General features: G+C 37.4%; 1 protein-coding gene across 2 annotated transcripts in view; it reads left to right on the top strand.

Moving 5' to 3' along the window:
* Positions 1–13238, top strand: part of TECPR2 (tectonin beta-propeller repeat containing 2) — a 111669-nt gene extending 98431 nt beyond the window's left edge. For both annotated transcript variants that reach the window (XM_074291209.1, XM_074291210.1), the window contains 3 exons: positions 7896–8037; positions 9906–10055; positions 10936–13238. In XM_074291209.1, the coding sequence (XP_074147310.1) occupies positions 7896–8037; positions 9906–10055; positions 10936–11093 (450 nt within the window). In that variant the 3' untranslated portion in view covers positions 11094–13238. The remainder of the gene's footprint in view (positions 1–7895; positions 8038–9905; positions 10056–10935) is intronic.
* Positions 13239–22779: the final 9541 nt, after the last annotated feature.

The raw sequence follows: 22779 nt of genomic DNA, 5'->3' as shown, positions 1-22779 counted from the left end.
GACCAGATGAAAATTGCAAGCACAAAAATGGAGCAGTTCCAAGAAGTATGGAGGATAGGCGCCCATAAATGGGGATATACTCAATAATGAAACAGCCTGTTGAAATTCATTTCATAGACCATGGGACCTATAATGACCTCTTTAGAATCAGAATATTTTAATCTTACAGATGAAACAGCCTATGCCTAGAAAGTTAGCTATTTGTACAAGGTCAACTAGTAAGTAATACAAATAAAAATCTAATTCAGGTCTTCTTAACTCCAGGTATAGTGTTTTTTCTCTCATGTCATACCATCTCTAGATCAGGGGTTCTTAACCACCTAAGAATTCATGGATAGATTTCAGGAAATCTCTATTCTTGGATGGAAAAAAATTTATATTTTTATTTTCACTGACCTCTAACTGAAATGTAAAATTTCTTTCAATTATGAATTTATCTTAGAAACATTATTCTGAGACGTGTTCTGAGGTTTTTTCAGATTGCCAAGGAATCATACACACACACACACACACACAACACACACACACACACAACACACACACACACAGAGTTAAGAATCCAAACTCTAAATCAGCGAGTAAACCTTTTACATATTATCCTTACATTACACACATTATATCCTTAATAATATCTTAGCAATTGAAATTTCTGAGCCCCTAATTTGAAGAACAGTACTATATGATTTATTCATTTGGGTTTTAACACACTCTTGTAGTAGTATTTTGAGGCCATGAGATAGCTTAGTTTTTCCTACCTTGTGAAATTAATATTTAAAGAAAATCTAACAATTTTAAAAATCCCTTTTATAGCTGAAAATGAACTTTATTATCTTTCATCCCTATGCAGTTGGTAGGTATTGACAAGTATACATTTTGGTATACAAAAATATAAAGTGACTTCCTCAGGGTCAACCAATCTATAACATATGATACTATTTAACTTGACAAATAACTACTTAAGGTTGAGAGTTCCTTAAAAGTGGAAGCTCCCTACCCCCTGGAAGTATATAGAATACTGAAGAACTGTAACAGAAACACTGTTGAGAAAAATTCTTGCTTAAAGTGGAGATTGTGGTAGATAATCTCTGAGAGCCATTCCAATTCTGAGATTTTTTGAGTGTACAGTCTTTAATAAAAATTTCATAAACCATATTTCAATATCTTAAATACATAGTTCATAGTTTTGTGTGTATATATATATATATATATACACACACACACACACACACACACATATACATACATATATTTGTCTTTTTAAAGATTGTAAGAGACAATAACTAGAATGGCATTTCTTTAAATAACCTTTAAGAACTAATTATTTAATTTTTTAAAAATTTGATCCTATGGGGCAGCCAGATGGTGTAGTGAATAGTGCTGATACTGGAATCAGGAAGACCTGAGTCTAAATCTGGCCCCAGACACTTAACACTTATTAGCTGTATGACCATGAGTTAGTCACTTAACCCCAGGTGCCTTGCAGGGAGGAAAAAAAAAGTTGATCCTACTGTGCAAAATGCCATACAGATTACAAAAAGCTTTCCTTACCACAACTCTATGAGATAGATAGTGTAAACATTATCATCCTCATTTAAAGATGAGGGAACTTAGGCTAATACAACTAGTAAGTGTCAAAAAACTTGAACAAAGATAATTTGATCGCCAGTATTTTCCCACTATACCATCATGTCCTTGGTTTTATCCATGTACAGTGATCTCATTCCATCTTGCTGCTTGTAGCAGATTTTTCCCTCTTATCATAACTATGCTTTAACTTATTTTCAATCTGCCTCACAGGTGAAATTTCATTAAAAAAAAAAAAAAAAAAAAAAAAAAAAAAAAAAACCAGAATAGTTATTGGGAACTAGATTCTAATGCCAGAAGAGCACGAACTTTGGCAAATCCTGCCAAGCTGGAAAAATTTCAAGAATGGGTTCGTCAAAAGGATTATATACATTTGCTATCTGTAGACCTGCCTAGCTAAGTGTAGATTGACAAATTTTATGGTTGACTTCTGGATGATGAATTTGTTGGCCACAACCACTCATGAATATCATATAATAAAATAGAGGGAGTTAAGATGGTTGGTGGAAGAAAGAATCACCTGCCAGAGTCCTGAATCTTTGATGTATTAAAGTAAATGTCGACCCCAACTTTGTGCTCAGTAGGTATTGGTTGTTTCCTAAACAGATATGCTTTATTATCTCCAAATAGATCTTTAGAAACTTGCTCATTTTATCTTATTGATAACTTCTTAACTTCCTATTTCTGTTAAGATGCTTTTCTCTCTATTATGCTTTTTCTCTAATTATGCTTTTCTCTCTAGTTACCTAAATTCATAATTTTTGAGTCATCCTTAATTCTCCTCTCCCTTATTCTCTATATCTAGATAAATTGTAATGGCTTGTTTATCATAATCTTCATGGAATCTCTCCCATCTATTTCATTTTCTCAGATTGCATATCTACCACCCTCATTCAGGCCTTAATCTCTACTCTACTCTAAGACTAATGCAATAGCTTCTTTATTAATCTTCCTATTTCCAGTTTTTCTCTAAACCGTCCTTCATATAGTTACCAAATTGATATTTGTAGCTGTCTTCACATGACTAGAGAGGTTTGATTATGTCACTCATTAAAGAAATTTCAAAGACTCACTGGCTATAGGATAGAGATTTTTTAAAATTGTTTTATTTATTTTTGGTTATATATGTATTTTAGCTTTTAAAATACACATTTCTTTATGAATCATATTGGGAGTGAAAATCAGAACAAAAAAGGGAAAAACACAAGAAAGAGAAATGAACATTACATGTATTGATTTATATTAAATCTCCATAGTTTTTTTTTTGTTTTTTTTTTCTGGATGCAGATGGTGTTTTCTATTCATTGGGATTGCCTTGGATCACTGAACCACTTTGAGAAAGAACCAAGTCTTTCATAATTGATTATCGTATATTCTTGCTGTTATTGTGTAGAACGTATTCTTGGTTCTGCTTGTTTCACTCAGCATCAACTCATGTAGATCTTTCCAAGCCTTTCAAAAATCAGCATGTTTATCATTTTTTATAGAACAATTATATTTCATTACCTTCATGTACCACAGCTTATTCAACCATTCCCCAATTTATGGGCATCTATTCATTTTCCAATTCTTTGCTACCACAAAAAGAGCTGCTACAAATATTTTTGAACATGTAGGTCCTTTTCCCTCCTTTGTGATTTCCTTGAGATACAGACCCAGTAGTGGCACTGCTAGGTCAAAGGGTATGCACTAGGATAGATATTTTTAACCTTTTTTATGTCATGGACTCCTTTAGAAAAGGGTGAAGCTCATGGACACCTTATCAAAATAATAGTTTTAAATGCATATAATAAAATATATAGGATAATCAAGGAAACCAATCATATTGAAATATAATTATCAAAATATTTTTAAAATCCAAGATAAAGCTTCTTCTATTATTTCAGTACCTCAGAGTTTGGCTCTGATCTATATTTCCATTCTTATTTCACATTATTATCTTTCATGCATTCTTCATTCTAGCTAGTCTTCTACCTGCTATTCTCCATATATGACTTTTTATTGCCCACCTGCATGCTTTTGTACTAATTGACTCCTATTCCTTTAATGCATTTCTTCTTGTTCTCTGCCTCTTAGAATCCCTTGTTTTCCTCAAGACTCAAGGTACTACCTTTTGCATGAATTAGTTGGTTAATCCATAATCATGTAATAAGTACTTCTTGTATGGCAGATACTGTGGTTAGTTTTAGAAATACAAAGAAAGTCATGATCCCAACACTCTTAAGAGTGGGAAATGAAGTGTTACATTTGAGGATTAGCAAGAATACATTGTGTCACTGAATTATAGAGTATTGGGAGGTGAGTAAAATATAAAAAGACTGGAAATTTGTAAAGGGCTTTAAAACTGGACATTATGTTTGAACCTAAGTAGAACAGAGAATCACTAGAATTGGTGATGGTGACTGACATGGTTGGAGCTGTGTTTTAGGAAGATTACTCTGACAGCTGATTGGAGGATAGACTGAAGTAGTGGGAAATCTAAGTCAAGAAAACCATCCAGAAAATGAAATTACAGTTATGATGTAAGGAGAGGGTGGAATGGCAGCTGTGAGTGGAGAGGAGAAAACATTGAAAGTTGTGAATGGAGAAAAGAGGACATAAATGAGATGTTGTAAAGGAAGAAATGTCAAGACTTGTCTCCAAATTGGATTTGTGTCAAGTGTGAATAAGGAGTCCAGGATGCCAGAGTTTCAACATTGTGTGATTGGTCAAGTGATGTTATCTTGAGCAGGAATAGGAAAGTTAGAATATGGAGGGTTTGGGAGAAAATATACTGAATTCTGTCTTGGACACACTAAGTTTGAAATGACACTGTGGGGAAAAGCTGTAGGGCTAGATAAATAAGACCTTAATGATCATCTCTGTGCAGAAATTGAATTTATAGGAGCTGATGAGATCCCCAAATGACCAAAAATATTGTCGTCCTTCATTTTTGAAGAGGACTAAAATGACATCCCCATGTTAGAATCAAGTTACAATATGTCAGATTGTGGCTGATTAGACCAATACAAGTTCAGAATGCTCTGCTACAGGTTGGACACAAATAGGCCATATGAATATTTGGGATAACTTTTTTTTTTTTTCCTGAGGCTGGGGTTAAGTGACTTGCCCAAGGTCACACAGCTAGGAAGTGTTAAGTGTCTGAGACCAGATTTGAACTCGGGTCCTCCTGAATTCAAGGCTGGTGCTCTGTCCACTGTGCCACCTAGCTGCCTCGGTATAAGTTTTCTAATTTTGTGTATTTCACTTTTCCTTTGGGTTAATTCAGTTCTGCTTTGCTCATAGAGTACAGCATTTTTTCTGATAAGGGCATGCCATGCTGGGCAGTCCCGTGCCAGTGTCTCCCATGCCATACTGAAGTTCTTAAGAGACACCTCGAGTGTCCTTGTATTGCTTTTTTCTGACTAACTTGTGAGCGCTTGCCCTATGTGAGTTCTCCATAATTTTTTTTTTTTTTTTTTTTTTTTGGCAAGTGCACATTTGGCATTTGAACAGTGTGGTGAGTCCAACAGAGTTGTACTCTCTGCAGTAGAATTGAGACATTTGGTAGTTTAGTTCAAGAAAGGACTTTATTGTCTGGTATCTTATCCTGCCAAGTGATCTTCAGAATCTTCCTAAAACAATTTAAATAGAAGTGATTCAGTTTCCGGGCATGGTGCTCATATACTATCCAGGTTTCACAAGCATACAACAATAAGTTCAGCACAAACCTTCAGTTTGGTAGTCAGTCGAATACCTCTCCTCTCCCACACTTTCCTTCGGAGCCTTCCAAACACTGAGATAGCTCTGGAAATAGGTGTGACAAGAATAGAGAAAGAAAAGAAAAGGGCCCATTATAGAGATTGGGAGTGGAGCAGCTACAGTTAGTGGGTTTGACTTGAAAGTAAGATCCAACAAAGTGACTGAGGAATGTTCAGACAAGTTGGGAGAGAATCAAGAAAGAGATATGTTCAAAAAGCCTCAAAAGGAGAAAATATCCAGATGACAGGCAGTGTCAGAAGCTGCAGAGAGGACAAAAAGGATGAGGACTAAGGAAAGGTCATAGCATCAAGGAAAGATTTTGTTTAGCGGGAAAAGTATCAAAAGAAACCGTTCTATTTTGGTTTAATTTAAAGTTATTCTAATATACCTTTAGAATTAGAAAGGTCTAAATTATCCCTGAAACTGAGGACCAGACAGGGAGAAGGAAATCAGTCAGTAGCAAAGTAAGGACTCAAACCTACATATCCTGACTTCCAGCCCAATGTTCTTTTCACTACATTCAGCTGCTAAAGGTGTGATAGTTTTGAATTTCATAGAATCCTGTAATGGTATAGTTTAGAAGTATAAGAAAGTTGGGATATGACAGCACTGGGAGGCATTGAGATGTGCCAAGTGCCACTATCTGCAGCCATGGGCAGGTTTCCTTTCCAAGAATGTCCAAGTTTAGAGCTAGAAGAGCTGAACCTACATAGTGCAGTAGAGAAAAATCTGAGTAGTTAAAGGACTTCAGTTTCACATGGGCAAGAAATGGCCCATTGCAGCCAGATCTGACTGAAAATCCACGACTCTTTCCACTGTGCAGAAGGCAGCAGCTGGCTCTACCAGCATTTTCAGAAGGGTGCATGGAGTAGGTACCCTCATGCACATGGTTTGGTGGAGACAATGATTAGCTATTATTTGGGAGCAACAGTTGAGAATAGGGATAAAAATAGCTTTGTGAAGAGCTAATTTTTGGACAGATTCAAAGGAGTGACTTTCAGAGCAGAGATAGTCTGGCATCAGTATCCACAGTTTTGTGTTATCTCTATGATATGTAAAGAATGTCCATAGGAATCTATATTGTCACTGAGACTGCACACACAACTTATACAGCAAGTGACAATGAAGCTGTGATATCAGAACCAGGTAATTGCTGCCTAGGTTTATTGTTCTAGTTGAAGTTTTTGCCTCTTCCTGCCACTAGAACAGAATAGTGGCTCTACCATTCATAACTTAAGCAGGATAACAAAAAAATCATTAGATATTATCTAACTCCTATCATTTTTCAGTTGAATAAACTGGTACCTATTACTTTTCAGAGAAGGAGGTAAAGATTTTTCAAGTCCCTAACATCAGAACACTTTTTATCTATGTGTGGCTTTGTGTTGGGGCTATTTGAATAAATGACTGATTTTTATAATCAAATTTATAAATTGAATAAATTATCCTCTAATTTGTTAAAGTTCCAAGTTCATGAAGTAAACTATTCTTAAGTAAAAACCAAAAGAACAAAAAGAAAATTCTACCAAAGCTACTCCTGATGCAAACCTAATTATTATTATTAACAATAATAAAAAGAAATAGCTTATGTTTGTATACTGCTGAATAGCTGTGAGTTGTTTTGTGTATGCTCTCTCAGAAGAGTTAGCGGTTATGAGGCAAAAAAAACCCAAAAAAACCCTGTGCTTTCTTGTAAATATTTTTATTAAAGTTTAGTCTGAACTTGAAAATGTACTGACTTCCATATCTAATTTGTGGCTATGAGCAAGTCATTTCCCCTTCTTAAACCTATTTCTACATCTGTAAAATGAAAAGGCTGGATATTTTCTAAGATTGTGACCTTCTGTGGTTGTGTATTATCTCTCTTGGTATGAGATAAAGCATCATGTAGTGGAAAGAACATTGGGAGTTCAGGTAGCAATTATGGATCTTGGTAGACAAGCCTTCTCCATTTTTTGTGCTTCAATCCCTCCTCTTTAAAATGAGGGTTTCTATGATATCTGGCTTTAGAAAGCACTCATTATTTCACTTGACTCTCACCACCCTTGAGATCATTAGGTAATAATCATAAATTTCCATCTCAAAGGTTCTTCATTTTATAGATGTGGAAACCAAAACTCCGAAAGGTTATGTGTCTGGCCCAAAGTAGTGCAAGGAGTGTTAAACTTGGAATAACAAGATTTGAGTTAGAACCGTAGTTCTGCCACCTTCTCAACCAAGTGACTCTTAGCAAATCACTTAACTGAAGCTTGAGTTTCCTTATTTGCAAAGTGGAAAGGCTGGAGCAATAAGTGACCTGAGTTACCTTCTAACCCTATTTGTGATCCTTTGATTTACTGTAAATAAAATAGAAAAACTGTGTCACGGTGCTACTGTGATGGAATCCTTTTATAAATCTTTTAAAATTCTGTTGAAATATAAATTATTATTATTCCTTTCAGTCATCATACTAAAATGTTATACTGCTATCTATAATCTTTTGCGTTGCAGAGGGTTATGAGTAGTAGAACTACTACTCTTCCTTACCTAAGCTCTGATAGTCACTATGTAATTCTTGTTCGTGCTTCCAGCCTGTGGGAATCAACTTAGTTAGTGTCCATTCCAGTCCTAATGACCAGATGTTATGGGCAATTGACAACAAGTGGAATGTCTATGTCCGCATTGGAATCACTGAGGAGATGCCTGTGGGAACTGACTGGGAACATGTGCCAGGTACCATTAAAAAAAATATTTTTCACCCTAATCTAGTTCTCCATCCTTCTCCTTTGCTCTCTTCATGTTCCTTCAGTTTCTGACTTGCTTACTGTGGCCTCACCATCTTGACCACCAAGGTCCCATTGTGACCTTGTGACATGAGCCAGCAAATCATCAGTCTTCATATTATGTTTCTTGTACCCCGGGTGCTGGGCAGTACCTAACAGCCACACGGGGTTTCCACAGGGATATCTGCAGGACATAATGAAAGTTGCACATGAGCTCTGGACACCTCAAAGCTTCTCAAAAAAAAAAAAAAAAAGTCTCACCTAACTCCCAGCTGTTCCTCCCTTCATCCAAACTATGTAATAGCAGCAAATGTGGTAGACCCTAGCCTCCTAGATCTGAGGATCTGCTTGTTCTCTTGCCTGCTGGCAGCCCTGAGAGAATAAAGCCTCAGGGCCACTGTTGAAAGCCACCTTGTCCTGCCTCCAGGGTTTAGCTGCCCTGATTATGGTAACAGGTAACTTTTCTGGGATCATCTGCCACATTATTTTTTAACACATCATTAACATTTGTAATTGAAGTCCCTGTGTTCTAAATATGCTGATGCTATCTTTCCTCCTCTCCCTCCCTTTCCACTTTGGTATTTACAATCTGCCTCTGAGTCAAGTGACAGATTTTGATTGCCGCAACTAATCAAAACTTTGGGGTTTTTTTAGAATTTGTATAGTTATATATATATATATATTTGTCTCATTAGAAAAATAGTGATCTCCTGATCTTGTGTAAATGCTGAAAAAATTATTGCTTCCCATACTACCCATAACATGTGAATAGTTGAGAATATAGAAGCATCGAGGTCTTTATTACTATTGTTGTTGTTTTAATTAGTTCAGATTGCAATCATAAGCAACAGAAGTATCAAAGGATCTAGAGCTAGGAAGAACTCTAGAAATCATCTAGTTCATTTCTGTCACTTTACAAATGAGGAAACTGAGACATAGAAAGGTAAAGCAAATTACCCAATTTCACACAGGATAATGATTGTCAGTATTTGAACTCAGGTCTTTAAAAAAAAAAAGTTTGTAATGGCAAAGAAGCGGATAATACTTTAACTTATTTAATGACTCAGATTCATAGATTTAAAACTGAAAAAGACTTCGGATGCCCTTGAGTCCAACATCCTTATTTTGCAGATGATGAATCTGAGGCCCAGAGGGGTTCATTGACTTAAAGACAGCCACACAGTTTGGAATTAGCGGAAACTCAGGGCCTTGGACTTTACAATCTACACAGTGGTCCTCAAACTTTTAAAATAGGGGCCAGTTCACTGTCCCTCAGACTGCTGGAGGGCCGGACTATAGTAAAACAAAAACTCACACTGTCTCCGCCCCTCAGCCCATTTGCCCTGCAAATTTGGCCCTGCAGGCCACATAAACGTCCTCAGTGGGCTGCCATCTGGCATAGTTTGAGAACCCCTGGTCTACCACATTTTCCATATATAATTATACCTCTTAATTACCATAATCATCTAGCATTCCCCTTGCTGAGTTGAGTGGGTTGTTTCCCCTTATAAGAGGTTGTATTACTGAATGGGCTGGGGGGGGGGGGAAGAAACATGAAATTATGATTTATTATCAATAAATGTTTTGTATACCTATTTTATATATCTATACACCTAAGGTCTGTAAAAATTTCTCAGATGAAAAGAGATCACAAGTAGAAAAAGTTTAAGATGTCCTAGTATAGAAAAACAAAAACAACTTCCTGAATTTTTGTTAAGGAGAAAACTGGTTCTTATGGAAGAGAGGTAGCTCTTGTGTTTCCAGATTAAAATGTTAGAGCAACAAGTTATTATGTGTCATGGAATCTGTATACTTTAGGATTACAGGCCTCTCATCTGGCTGTAAGTACAAGGACAGTTTGGGCACACTGTGCAAATGGTGATGTGGCCCGCCGGTATGGCATCACTGATAAGAACCCTGCAGGAGATTACTGGAAGAAAATCCCTGGGAATATGTCATGTTTGACAGGTAAGTCATTGTGTATCTGTTTAGCTTTGGGAAACCTCATGAAACATACACACACACACACACACACACACACACACACACACACACACACACACACACACATATATGCCCATACCTTTTTTTTCCCCTGGGTTATCAGAGCACAAATAAATATATACTAAAGACAGAAATGTAGAAAAAGGAAAAGAGAGAAACTTCCATTTATCTTTACCTTACCAAAATCATCCAAAATGCCATTATTTGGATACCCATGGTTGTGTCCCTCTACCTACCTCCAGGTTGAGTTTGTAAAGCCATCATCTTGTCAGAAACCATCAACCTAGATGGGTCTTTGTAGTATTAATAACTAGGTTTGTAGATTGTTAGAATTGGGAAAACTTTGGGTTTGAGTTCTAACTGTATTTGTCATTATATGTTTGACCCTTTTCTACTTCACATTATTCATGTTAAAATGAGAGGTTGAATTAAATAGTTTCTAGTACCCCTTTTGTCTCAAAGTTTTAAAATTCCTCTCCAAATCTCTGTTAACCCATCCACACAATGAATACTTACTTATTTTGCAGATTTCATGGGATAATTGTGAACATCACATTTATACAGTTCTTTAAGATTTACAAAGCACTTTCCTTAGCACTACCCCATGAGTTAAATAGTAGAGGTATCATTGCCCCTATTTTTTTTTTTTTTTTTACAGAGATTGAACTAATTTGTCCAGGGTTATACAATTAATAAGTGTCAGCCAGGATTCAAACGCTAGTCTCTAAATTTGAATGCCCTTTTCCACTACATAATTAATCTTTGTGCGTTAATATCACTATTAGGCTCTGTTTTATTTAAATTACATTTAATTAATTAATTAAGAAGTCTGTTTTCTTTTCAGTGACCCCTTTAGATGAACTATGGGCTATTGGCCCATTAGGATATCTTCTCCAGCGTCTTACAAAGACCTTCAGCCACTCCCACATCTTACAGAAAACTGGCAGCACTTCAGTCTTACTTCATCCTGATGACTTTGAAGATGAATGGGAAGTTATCTGAAGGGATCTTTGTGAGGGATTTCTCAAGAATTCCTGTAATTGGCACAACTGGCTCCAGTCAGCTCCTTTTTGACACGTGCCCAGTTAACATCTGACCGTCCGTCCCAAGTGAATCCACATGTTTCAGTATTTCTCTGGAAGCCAACAACTGTGGCAAACTGAAATTAAACTCTTAATTCTAGCAGCTCATTCTGAACCATTAACTCAGTTAATCTCATTAGTTGTGACAACAGCTACTTTTAAGTCTCAAGTACACTAACATCTATAAATATGTAATATCTTTGTGAGAGGGGCTTCAGTTATGTTCAACACATTGTCAACAAATCTCATTGTTGGATAAAGTGAAATTATCTTAAGTTCCTATCATCAAAAATTCAGGTTAAGCTGAAACATAATATGTGTACATTAGATAAAATTTCAAATTTTCAGCACCAACAAGAGGTAGTAAATGTAGATAATGAAGTAGAATTTGTTGTTTTTTGGTTTTATTCTCTCCAAAATGATGGATTAGGACCAGCACGATCAGTTTCCTGTTATAAGCATGTAATAGCCCAGGGCTAAATGAGAATCAGGTTAATGTTCTTCCACCATCACAGCTTGTTCAGATAATGGTTTCAATTACATTCATAGGAGTTGATTCTCCTCTCGGGCAGTCACTCAGAATTGTTGAAATATTGATGATCTCAACTCCAGGAACTCCAGAGGGGCAAGTAGATGGAGATGAAGCGCAATAGAACAGGATGGGTGAATAAACTCACACAAAGACCCCAGACGGTGCTCTCCCTGACTGCACTCAGGGCAAAGTAGTGTTCTTCTCATTCTCATAATATAAGGCAAGTGAAATAATACTATTTAAGATACATGGATGAAAATGAGATACACAAGTGTATGTAGATACTTGAGATGTGTCCCACAAGCTGAGTTAGTGATGAGATGGGGAGATGTTTTCACTACTGGGAGTATAGCTATGTTAGCTAAATTTAGCAGTGTCTTTAAAGTTATATTTAACACATGTTGCCTGTTGACTGGTTGAAAACAGACAACATCCTCAGTCAATTAATCATTGCCATTCTTTTAGATTTGCTATAAGTCTCTCTGAGATACCTCATTCTTTAAAAAATTAGAACTAAAGATATAAAATAGAGCTTTTATGTTAAAAAATTATAGTGAACTTTTCCCCTTCTCATACTTTAGATTTATCTTGAATTTGTGCTCCTTTATCAGACTGTCAAATTTAAGAAGGGGAAGAGAAAACTCAACTTTATATAGTGAGCTCAGAGAAAAGGATCTTGGTATCCTCACACCTAGACCCCCTGCCTGGGCAGCAGGCTGCTTCCATTCAGATCTACACCTCAGCACAGTTCCCCAGATATGTTAACAGTCCTTGAGCATGAATCCTTGGAAACTGCTCTCTACCATCTGCCCACCCCAGGCAAACTTGAAAATAGCCTTGTGTCCCATGTAGAGCCAGAACCTCTACTCTTCCCTCTCCCTTCACCTTTGAAAGTAGCAGTAGACAGCAATTCCAGTTAAGAGGCTCTTTGTTGGTTTTGGTTTGGGGCCTTGCCTTTAGACCTCAACACCTACTTAATGTAAGTGTGTTAGGATGTATGAGAATCGTGCTCTTGGACTTATGAAGATACAATCCTAGGATAATACTATGGAAGGACCAAGTTAGGGAGAAAGGAGTTTTATGTTAATAACTGAGGAAGAACCAGTGGCCTAATATTCCCCAATGCTCCTAGAATCAGATTTAAGTGTAATCAGGTAATGTTTAACAAAATAAACATACAATAAAATATAGATGTTAATTTGTAGTTTTCTAAGTCAATATGTAGTTCACAGGGAACTGTTTGAGTTTGATACCATTGGTCTAAAAGATTCTTTAATGTGGACACTTTTATATAATACTTTGTATTATAGCCCTAGTCCAGGTACAAGTTATATACTATGTTATACTCTGTGCCTTGTTTGGTTCATAATGGATATGGAAGCCCTTAAGTCATAGAACTTTTAGTGCAATTCAAATTGAGTCTGGTTAATAATTATAAAAGTCCCCTAGCTTCATTGCTCTGAATAGTATTTTTATTTGGGTTTTAAGTTTTGCTTGTGCTTTGAGAGTGCAATAAACTAGACTTTTTCAAAACTGTATGTGTCAGGTGTTTCAGTAACATGATGGAGACCCTCACAGTAGGATTGATTTTCCTTTGCATTTTTGCAAATAAACTTCTAGACTTTTCCTTACTATGAAAGGAATACAATGACTGTGAAAAAAAATTTTAAGACAGAGGAGCATGGAAGAGCAGAAAGAACACTGGACCAGAAGGTAAGAGAATGTGAGTTCTGTTCTTAGATATTTTATCTCATCACGTAACCTCAGGAGAAAACCCTTTTCTTCCTTGGACCTCAGTGTCCTTATCTGAAAATGAGGGGATTGTTGTCTTAAGTCCCTTATGGGGAAAAAAAAAGTCCCTTAGAGCTCTATTTATTTTGTGATTTTACAATTCTAAGGTTTCTTTTATCTCTAATGTTCTTTGTATGATTCTAATAGATAGATAGGTAGGTAGATAGATTGTCAGATAATCTATATTAAATAGTTTTTTGAGGGGGGAAAAAAATTCATTGATTTGCTGAAGGTAAGGCACAAGTTTGATGCTAATGTGGAAATGGTAGTGTCAGAGAGGAACTTTTAATCTGATGTTTTAACATGCAAAGAGAATTCACACACTCCAAACATTGTAGATAGGCCTGTTTCTGAAAGCATGCCAGGCAGATTCCCTGGAGGTCAAGCCAGTGCAATGTGATAATAATAATAATAGCTGACATTTATATGTCAGAGGCAATGTGGTATCGTGGAAAGAGGGCACAGGACTTGGAATCAGATGCCACGGATTTGTGTTCTGGCTTCCACATTTCCTAGCTTTCTAACTAAATGAGTCTCTCAACCTCCCTAACCTTCCATTTTCTTTTCGATAAAATGGGAATGATAATGCTTTTACTACTTCCCATACAGGATTATTGTCAGGAAAGCACTTGATACATCTTTAAAAGTATTATATAAATTTGAGTTGTTATATAGTGTGTTTCATAATGGCAACATGCTTTTCATATAGATTCAATTAATCCTCACAACAAACTCTGAGTGAGGAAACTAACTCAAAGATGAGAAATCATTTGCTAGTAAGTACAGAGTCAAGGCTATAAACCAGAAGGCAGATGTGCAGTTGCTCTGTTATTATCCAACCTTGCTTTATCTTTTTAATGTTTCTGACTCTTGAGTCACAGCAAGTTATTTATAATTTGTCTCTGTAACTTATGAAAGTTAGATGTAATAAAATGCTTTTATATAGGGCCTGTTGTAAGGCAGAAAGTGAACTTTGCTAACAAAAAGTGCTGGGTATCCAAACTTCTATTAAAAGAGCAATAGTATTTTTCAGAGTTTTTTGTTTTCTGTTGCTTTTTTTTTTTTTTTTTTTTTTTTTTTTTAAGTGCTAGGGCAGGCTTAGTAGATGGACTCCAGGTCTGGAATCAGGAATACTCATTTTCCCAAGTTCAAATCTGGCCTCAGACATTTACTAGACTTGTGGTCTTGGGAAAGTCACTTAATCCTATTTGCCTTAGTTTCCTCTTCTGTAAAATGAGCTGGAGAAGGAAAATGGCAAAGTACTCTACTTTCTTATCTATTCATTACCTTTTCTCTGTCTTTCTAAGAGACTTGACCATGAGCCTGACCTTGGCCCCAAATTCTATCTATGTTCTGAGAACTAAAGCTGTGATAACCTTGAGTGCCCCAAAATAGAAGAATCCAAATGTATTTGACTACCTAGGCTTTGGGAGATGGAAATGATTAAACCAGTTTGGCTGAAAAGAAGAATTTATGGAAGGTTGTAATATGAAACGAAACTAGAAAAGCATGCTAGAGCCAAATTTATGGAGGCCTAAATCGAAGGTAAAAATTTTATATTTTATCCTAGAGGAAATAAAGAACCACTTAAGGTTTTTAACAGAGGAAAAAGTGGACACTAATTGGAAGATTTTTTTGACAATTTTGTGGTGGATAAATCTGAGAGGGGAAACAATTAGGATGCTGTTGAAATAGGCTATTTCACTAGGGGAAAGGTAGTAGCAGTGAAGTTGGGGAAAGAGGATGATTGAGAAATGTTCTGAGGTTTTGAACCAGGAGAATACAGTACCAGCAGACAGTACAATATTGAAGATGTAGGTGGGGTATCAATAAGGCAAGCTCCCAAAAGATATAGGATGAGATGGGATGGGATGAAGGGGCACCGGTTGGAAGAGTTGGCTTTGACAAGGAACCTGAAGGAAGAGGAGAAAAGAATGGTTGAAGTTGTGAAGAGGATTTGAAGTGTAGAATGATCACAATCTGGAGAAGAAACTATAGATAGGTTCAGAAAAGGGATAACTGGGAAAAATCCAAGGACTAGGTATAGTTGAGGAAAACAAAAAAGAGTAGGTGTATGTTTGAAGCTGTGGAATGATAGGAGATTGTAATTGGAGAAAGGGATTTCAGAATTTAGTGTCTTGAAGCTGTAACAATTTTGGATGTCGATGATCTGAAAATCCTTCCTATTGTTGGCTGTAATAGAATGGAAGGCAGAGGTCATGGGATTTGAAGAAGGTGATAAAGAAATCTGGAAGTTTGGATCATCTGTGTGAATACTGAAGTCACCAAGGATAACAAAACAACTTCCAGTAAAAAGGAAACCTGTGGGCCCAGTGCTAAACTCATTGAGAAAGAAAAGAGTATGACTTTAAATTTGGTAGACAATAGAAGTAAGAGATAGTGGAATAGAATTGGATACTTTGATCTTAGAGGAGAAAAGGATAAAGTAGTAGAGGGAAGTGGCCTCAGGGAGCAAGATCATTTCTTATTGGGGGCAGCTAGGTGACTCAGTGGATAGAGCACCAGCCTTGAATTCAGGAGGACCCGAGTTCAAATGTGGTCTCAGACACTTAACACTTCCTAGCTGTGTGACCCTGGGCAAGTCACTTAGCCCCAGCCTCAGGGAAAAAAAAAAAAAAAAGATAATTTATTCTTCCAGAGGAGGAGATGAAGTGGCCTGAGACTAGGAGGAGATGGTGGTGGTGGTGGTTGTTTGTCCTTCATTCTTGAAGATGACCATTAAGTCAAGGAGGTTGATAAGAACTAGGTAAGGAGTTTTAGGTTTAATTGAGTGGCAGGTTCGGGGTACAGGGAATCAAATAGAACTCTCCTGCAACCCCTTTGAATTCAGTGCAAAGATACAGAGTTAAATGAGATCTACTAGTGGCCTGAAAACCTAGATTGATAAAAGAGGTTTATTGTGGGGTTTGGAAGTAAAGTTTAGTTAGTAAAGTTGAGGGTAGAGATAAAAGGGCACCGGAACTACAGGTCCCGTGGGCAGAAATCTTTGACATGATCAGCATAAGGATGCCATGTTTGGGATCTCTGCAAAGAGTGGACTCCAGTTTTGCAGGATGACTGAGGACAGTCTTGGATGAAGTGGTCTTTTTAAAGACTTTTTAAAGAACTTGTTTTTTTTAAGCTAAGACCTATAATAGGTCTCAGTTTGACTGAGACACACCCAGTGAGTGGTTAAGGCTAGATAAGAAATGAGGCCAAGAAAGATCTCTTTTGTTTGTTTTTTAAATAAATTTGGATAGGGGATTTCTGGCCCAAATAGAAACATTTGCTATTTACATTTACTCTGAGCCAATTGGGATCCAACCAGTGATCAAGTGAGACTTGGGACCTATATGTTTGGTCCTAGTGAAAAGATGAGGAAAGGCACATCATTTCTCTATCTCTCTCCCAACCTTAAGGAGCAGAAAATGGAGATTTTTCAGGAGAAGCATATATGGCTTAAAACTTCCATATCCTGGGTGCCCCCTTTTGCCTTTTTTGTTTCCTCTTCCAAACAGGTCAGAAACTGCTGACCCTTAAAATGGATGTATCCAATCTTGAAGGTTACCATATGGACAATCAATCCTGAGTCTGAGAGATCCCAAATTTTAGAGTTTTTGAGAAACTGAGAATATAAGATTCAGGGCCATTTTCTCAGAGGAAAAAAAAATTCCTCAACAGCATGTAATTTGAAGAAGGAAAACTACAGCTGGAGGACTAAAATGATAGAATCATAGACCCAACTCCCTCAGGAAAACTGGGTTTGAGAATTTAAAATGACCCAGCAATCTCAAACCCTTTTTGCACACCTAAAAGACTCTTGTCTCCTTCTCCTGCATAACATTAGCAGCAGAAATCTCGTGCAAGACTTCTGTTTCCCTGCCCCTCTTTGATATATTCCCTTAACAAACAGTTACAAATATGTCAGATAAGGAAGCAAGCTAACCTTTTTGCTAGTTTCTTTAGACCCTATAAAAAGCTCTATCTACAGTCCTTTTGTTTGGGGCCACATGCTTTGAATGTGAATCCCATACAGCCAATCGACTTTAATAAGTTCTCCAATTAAAATGAATTATTTCTCAAGTCATCTCTATATATCTTGGCACAACAAAAGTCACACCATACTGGAACAAGAGATCCATACTTTGTCAACCTTACTATTTCCATGAATTGTTTGGATTGATTTTAAGTCTGAGGAAAATAATCCCTGAAGGTTTCTTTCCCTTCTGGGGGAAAGAGGAATGGGGTGTCTAATGGCCTATTTAGCTGCATTAAGTTTCTATATTTGTGGACTCCTTTGAATTTGTACGTACCTGTGGTAAGTGGTAAGGCTGTTCTATAACTACTATATTGTCAATTGAGTATCTTTACAGGAGCAGGAACCTCATTAACTACATTTGGGGAAATCTAGGTAATAAACCATACATAAGCTTTGTTTTGGAGATGATCTGGATTATCCTCAAATGGGGGCTAAGCCAGAGAAGAAAATAACCATTCTGAGGTCAGCTTCAGGAATTTAACCTGATTCACATAAACTCAGAATCCTAAGGTGGAAATGGGATGCGGGAAGGAAGGGAAGATGGCTGAGCCAGGAGTGGTGCAGGCTTTGTGCAGGAATGGTAACCTGAACTAATCCTTGAACCTAAGAAATATTGGTGAGGAGGAATTGCAATGTTTGCCTGTATAGAGGTTATAGGAAATAAAATGCCAGATTTGAGTGGGTATCGGGAATAATGTAAATTGTCTACAAAGGTAGATGAGAGCCAGACTGTGGAGGTGGAGTGATTGGCTCTTGGTCACACAACTAGTTTATAAGCTTAGATTTGAACTCAGGTCTCCTGATTCCATGTCACTACCAAACTCATAATAAAAATTCACATTTATATAACACTTTAAAGTTTCCAAAGCACTTTACAGATATTTCATTTGATCTTCAAAACAACCCCAGGAGGTAGATATTATCTACATTTTACTGATAAGGAAACTGAGGCTGTGAGGGGTTAAAGGATTTGCCCAGGATCATACAGCTATTAAAAGTATTTGAAGCTCTATTTCAACTCAGGTCTTACTGTGTACCAGGTCTATCCTGCTCCGTAGTTCTCAAAGATGGATGTGATGGGCAAATGGTAGAGAAGGAGCCATCCAAAAAAGATTGATTGGCTTATGTTCCTGTTTAAATCCATTGCCAGGATTCTGGAGGGGGCAGGAGAGAACTGGATAGGGCCAAAAGGGCAAGTCTACCTTTCCCTAGGAAAAGAGCATGGCTGGTACCCTTGGGCTGGCTGCTTGCATTGCATTTCTGCCAAGTTACAGAAGGGTGTAGAAGAGTCATGTAGATGATGAAAAGATGGATACTTTGTCCACTTCCTTCATGACTCAACTTGAAGTAGCAACTTTGAGTCATCATCCTTACCCTTCCTTGCCTAGGCCACCGATGAGCTGGCCAGGCATGGTATTGCCACTTGGGGTTGGATTATGTCCAAGGGCCAGGATAGGACTGAGGAAGAGGCCTCCTGGCTCAAGTTCCATTAAAGAAATGTGTCCAGATACTCACTGGGGAAATGTTGATTAAAAGCTTGAGCCAACAATCACATCCAGAGAGAGAACTATAGAGACTGTGAGTGGAAGCATAATATTTTCACCTTTTTTTTTTTCTTTCTTGTGGCTTTTTTTCCCCCTTTTGGTCTGACTTTTCTTGCACAATATGGAATATGGAAATATGGAAATTTTTTTTTTTTTTTTTTTGAGGCTGGGGTTAAGTGACTTGCCCAGGGTCACACAGCTAGGAAGTGTTAAGTGTCTGTGATCACATTTGAACTCCTCTCCTCCTGAATTCAGGGCTGGTGCTCTATCCACTGCTGCCCCGGAAATCCTTTTTTAAAAGGATTGTACATATTTAACTTGTATCAGGTTGCTTGCTATCTTGGGAAGAAGGGAGGTAAAGGAGATGGAGAAAAATTTAGAACACACAAGTTTTACAAAAATGAATGTTGAAAACGTAGCTTTACATGTACTTGGAAAAATAAAATACTATTATAAAAACTAAACACATAAAATCTCCCACCAAAAAAACAAGGTTGAGCCAAATGGAAAAGAAGACACACTCAGCTTCAAGGACACAGATGGATACTCTTTCCTTCCCTCCAACCCACCTCCAACCCTGGGAGAGAAAGGTTCAACAAATCAAATCCTTGGACCCTGTTTTAGATGGGGATGATAATAAATGGGAAAGGGTTTGGATTCAAGAACTTGGAAGTAAAGCTGGGGTGTTCTAAAAGTTGAGCCTACTGGTGTGTGTAGGGGGCTCAGCCTCAGCCTCTGAACACTTTACTCTGCAGACTGATGTAGTTATCTTGTCATAATTTGATTTGGTTTAAATGAGGTAGGGGGGAAGGATGGTTAGCAAGGATAGAAGGAATGTGATTTTAAGTCGTTTCAAGTAGCAAGACAGCAGAAGAGGATAGCACCTCACAATTTGGAATAATCTGCTTCAGAATTAGCCCTCCCCAAAGAATTATTCTGAGCAGGCAGTGTTCCCTAACCCCAGCTATACACTAGCACGAAGGTCCAGATTGCATTTTATCCCTAATCATTCACAAACTCCGTGCTCCTGAGTCATAGGCAGGGCCTTAATTTTGGTCACATATTAATTCAGCTCCAGATTGACTAGGATTCCATGACCCTGATTGCACTCTGAACCATAACCCCAACCAGAGACTGAACTCCAACTCAGGCCAATAATCTTGTAAAAGCAGAGACTTAGAGATCAGATGACTATGAGGAGTGGATCTGCTGTATTCTTTTCCCTCCCCTTTTTACCAACCCCCCCCCAAAAAAAAATGAGATCCAAGATTTCTATCTTTGCCTGGCATCCAGAAACATTTCCCTCTGACCCTCCTTATCTGGTTTATACCAGAGCATCTGTCCAATGTACCATCTAATTCACTTTATGAAATCAGAATATTAGCTTAACAGAGTTAGAGTCCCTGAGATAAGGCAAATAGAACATCAGACCTGGCAGGGACCTAGACATCATAAAATGTTGAAGTAAAAGGAACCTAGAAATTATCAAGTCAACCTGATCTCCCTGGTATTCCTACTATCATATCATGAAGTCTTCTGAATAGGCAGGGCAGCTTAAAACTTTTTCTGCTTGTGACTCTTTTAGCCTAATTTTTACATGATTCTAGGTATATAGGTATATAAAATAGGCATACAAATCATTTACTGATAAATCAATTTTACAACCCTCACATTCAAGTATGAGACCCCATATGAGGACTCAACCTACAGTTTTAAAAGAGTGGGCTAGAGGAGCTTAGTATTTCCCTTTGATTTGAATAAATCATTTTTCTGGTTCTCTTTTTCATCTTTATTAGGAGTTTCTTAGAGCAGCTGCACTAGACTGTAATCTTTCCTGTCACCATCTTTGGCCAGTCTGATCATGTCATTCTTCTATTATAATGCTTTCCACTGCTTCCACGCCTACAGTATAAGGTCAAAAATATATCCTTTAGTCTGACATTCAAGGTCTTTTATGCTGTAGCTCCAACCTATATTTTCAGCGAAATCACCCTATTATCCATTCATGTATTTTGCTTACCAACCAAACTGGACATTTAGCTGATTCCTAATCTTGTCCTGTTCCATTCTGCTTTTGAGTATCCTGCCCCATACCTCACTTTTCATCCTTAAAACACTCACCTCCTCTTGAAATTTTTCCCTTCTTTCAAAACCCGGACCAGGTACAATATATTCTCCAAATTTTCCCTGATCCCTTCAGCCAGAATGTGATTAATCCCTTATCCTGGGCATTTTCTTATAAACATTTTATATCAGATTTAGAACTGGAAAGAACTTGAAAATCATAGAACACAGAATATTAAAGTTGGAAGAGTTCTTGGAAATGATTTACTCCAACAGCCTTTCCCCCAAGTAAGGTCAGAAAGGTGAAAAAGTCAGAGCTGAATTCTAGGGCTCTTGACTCCAAATACAGCATTCTTCTCACCATCCTACCATTTCCCTTTTAGAGAGATCTTTCCCCACTACCAGATTTTAAATAAGTTTCTTGAGTATATGGACTTTTTTTCATAATTGTATTCCATACTGTACATTGTAGTAGGTGCTTTAACATTTGTTGAATTAAATTGGTTGGGAAGATCACATGTCCAGGATGAATGGAATATATTAAATGCTCTATAAATCTTCATCAGGATGCATAATAGGACAAAGGCATTTGCCATTTTCATGACTAGAAAGTGAACAGAAAGGGAATGAGGGGCCTCTATGACGCACATATTGGAAAATACTTTCCCTGGAAAACGTCTCTGTGTGTGTATTTAAATATAAATTTAAATATAAAAATATAACAGGTTGTTGATTCTCCAGATGCTAGGATACTAAAGAGTTGAGTAATCATAAAAGTAGATATCAAGGCCTCTGAAAGGGCAGCAGGATATAATGGGAAAAAACTTTATTTGGGTTCAGAACAAGTGGGTTTGAATCTTAAATCTACTCTCCAAAACAAAATACCCCTCTTTCATCCCTGGCTACGACTCCATGGTGGTGTTACCCTCTAATAGTAAATTCCTCGAGGGAGAGGTCATTTCTCTATTTGTATTCCCAATATCTAGCACATCTTATGGCTTCAAAAAAAATGCTTTTTTTCATTCATTCATTCTATATCCTCCCCTCCTCTACGTATCTTGTTCTCTCCCACCTCTATAAATAAGTTCACCCTGTTGCTTTAACCAAGATGCCTTTCTAAATCCTTTTTAGTTTTAAATTCTCAGAGGGTCAAGGTCCTTCTCTTTCAGCAAGACTTCCTTGGCCAAGGTAATAGTCTACTCTCTGACTTCCCACAGCACTGATTAGCTGGACCTTTGACTTGGCACTTAGCAAAGGGATTGCTGATTACCTTATTCTGGGCATGAATACTGTTTTCCTGTGCCAGTCTGGGAACTTCAAGATAGGACCTAAGACTCCCTTCTGTGTGTCTCAAAGGATTTAGGAACAGGATAGGTAAGGAGGATGGGCAAAGGTTCAATGAAGACATTTTGGTTATCAAACACAGAACATGAGTGTCCACAACTAGGAGGAGCCTTAAAATGACAAACAAACCCTTCATTTTATAGCTTATAAAATCCAGATCCAGAAAGGGAAAAGGACTTTTCCCAAGGTGAAGTCAGTGGCTGAAGAGGGATAGAAACCAGTGTCCTGACTTCCATCCAAGGACGACTCCTGCTGAATCTTGCTTATGTCCAGAGTGTCTAGACAAAGGTGG

This window comes from Sminthopsis crassicaudata, chromosome 2 (assembly GCF_048593235.1).
Source record: "Sminthopsis crassicaudata isolate SCR6 chromosome 2, ASM4859323v1, whole genome shotgun sequence".
NCBI lineage: Eukaryota > Metazoa > Chordata > Mammalia > Dasyuromorphia > Dasyuridae > Sminthopsis > Sminthopsis crassicaudata.
The sequence above is the reverse complement of the archived record's forward strand: the minus strand, read 5'-3'. Positions and strand labels throughout refer to the sequence as shown.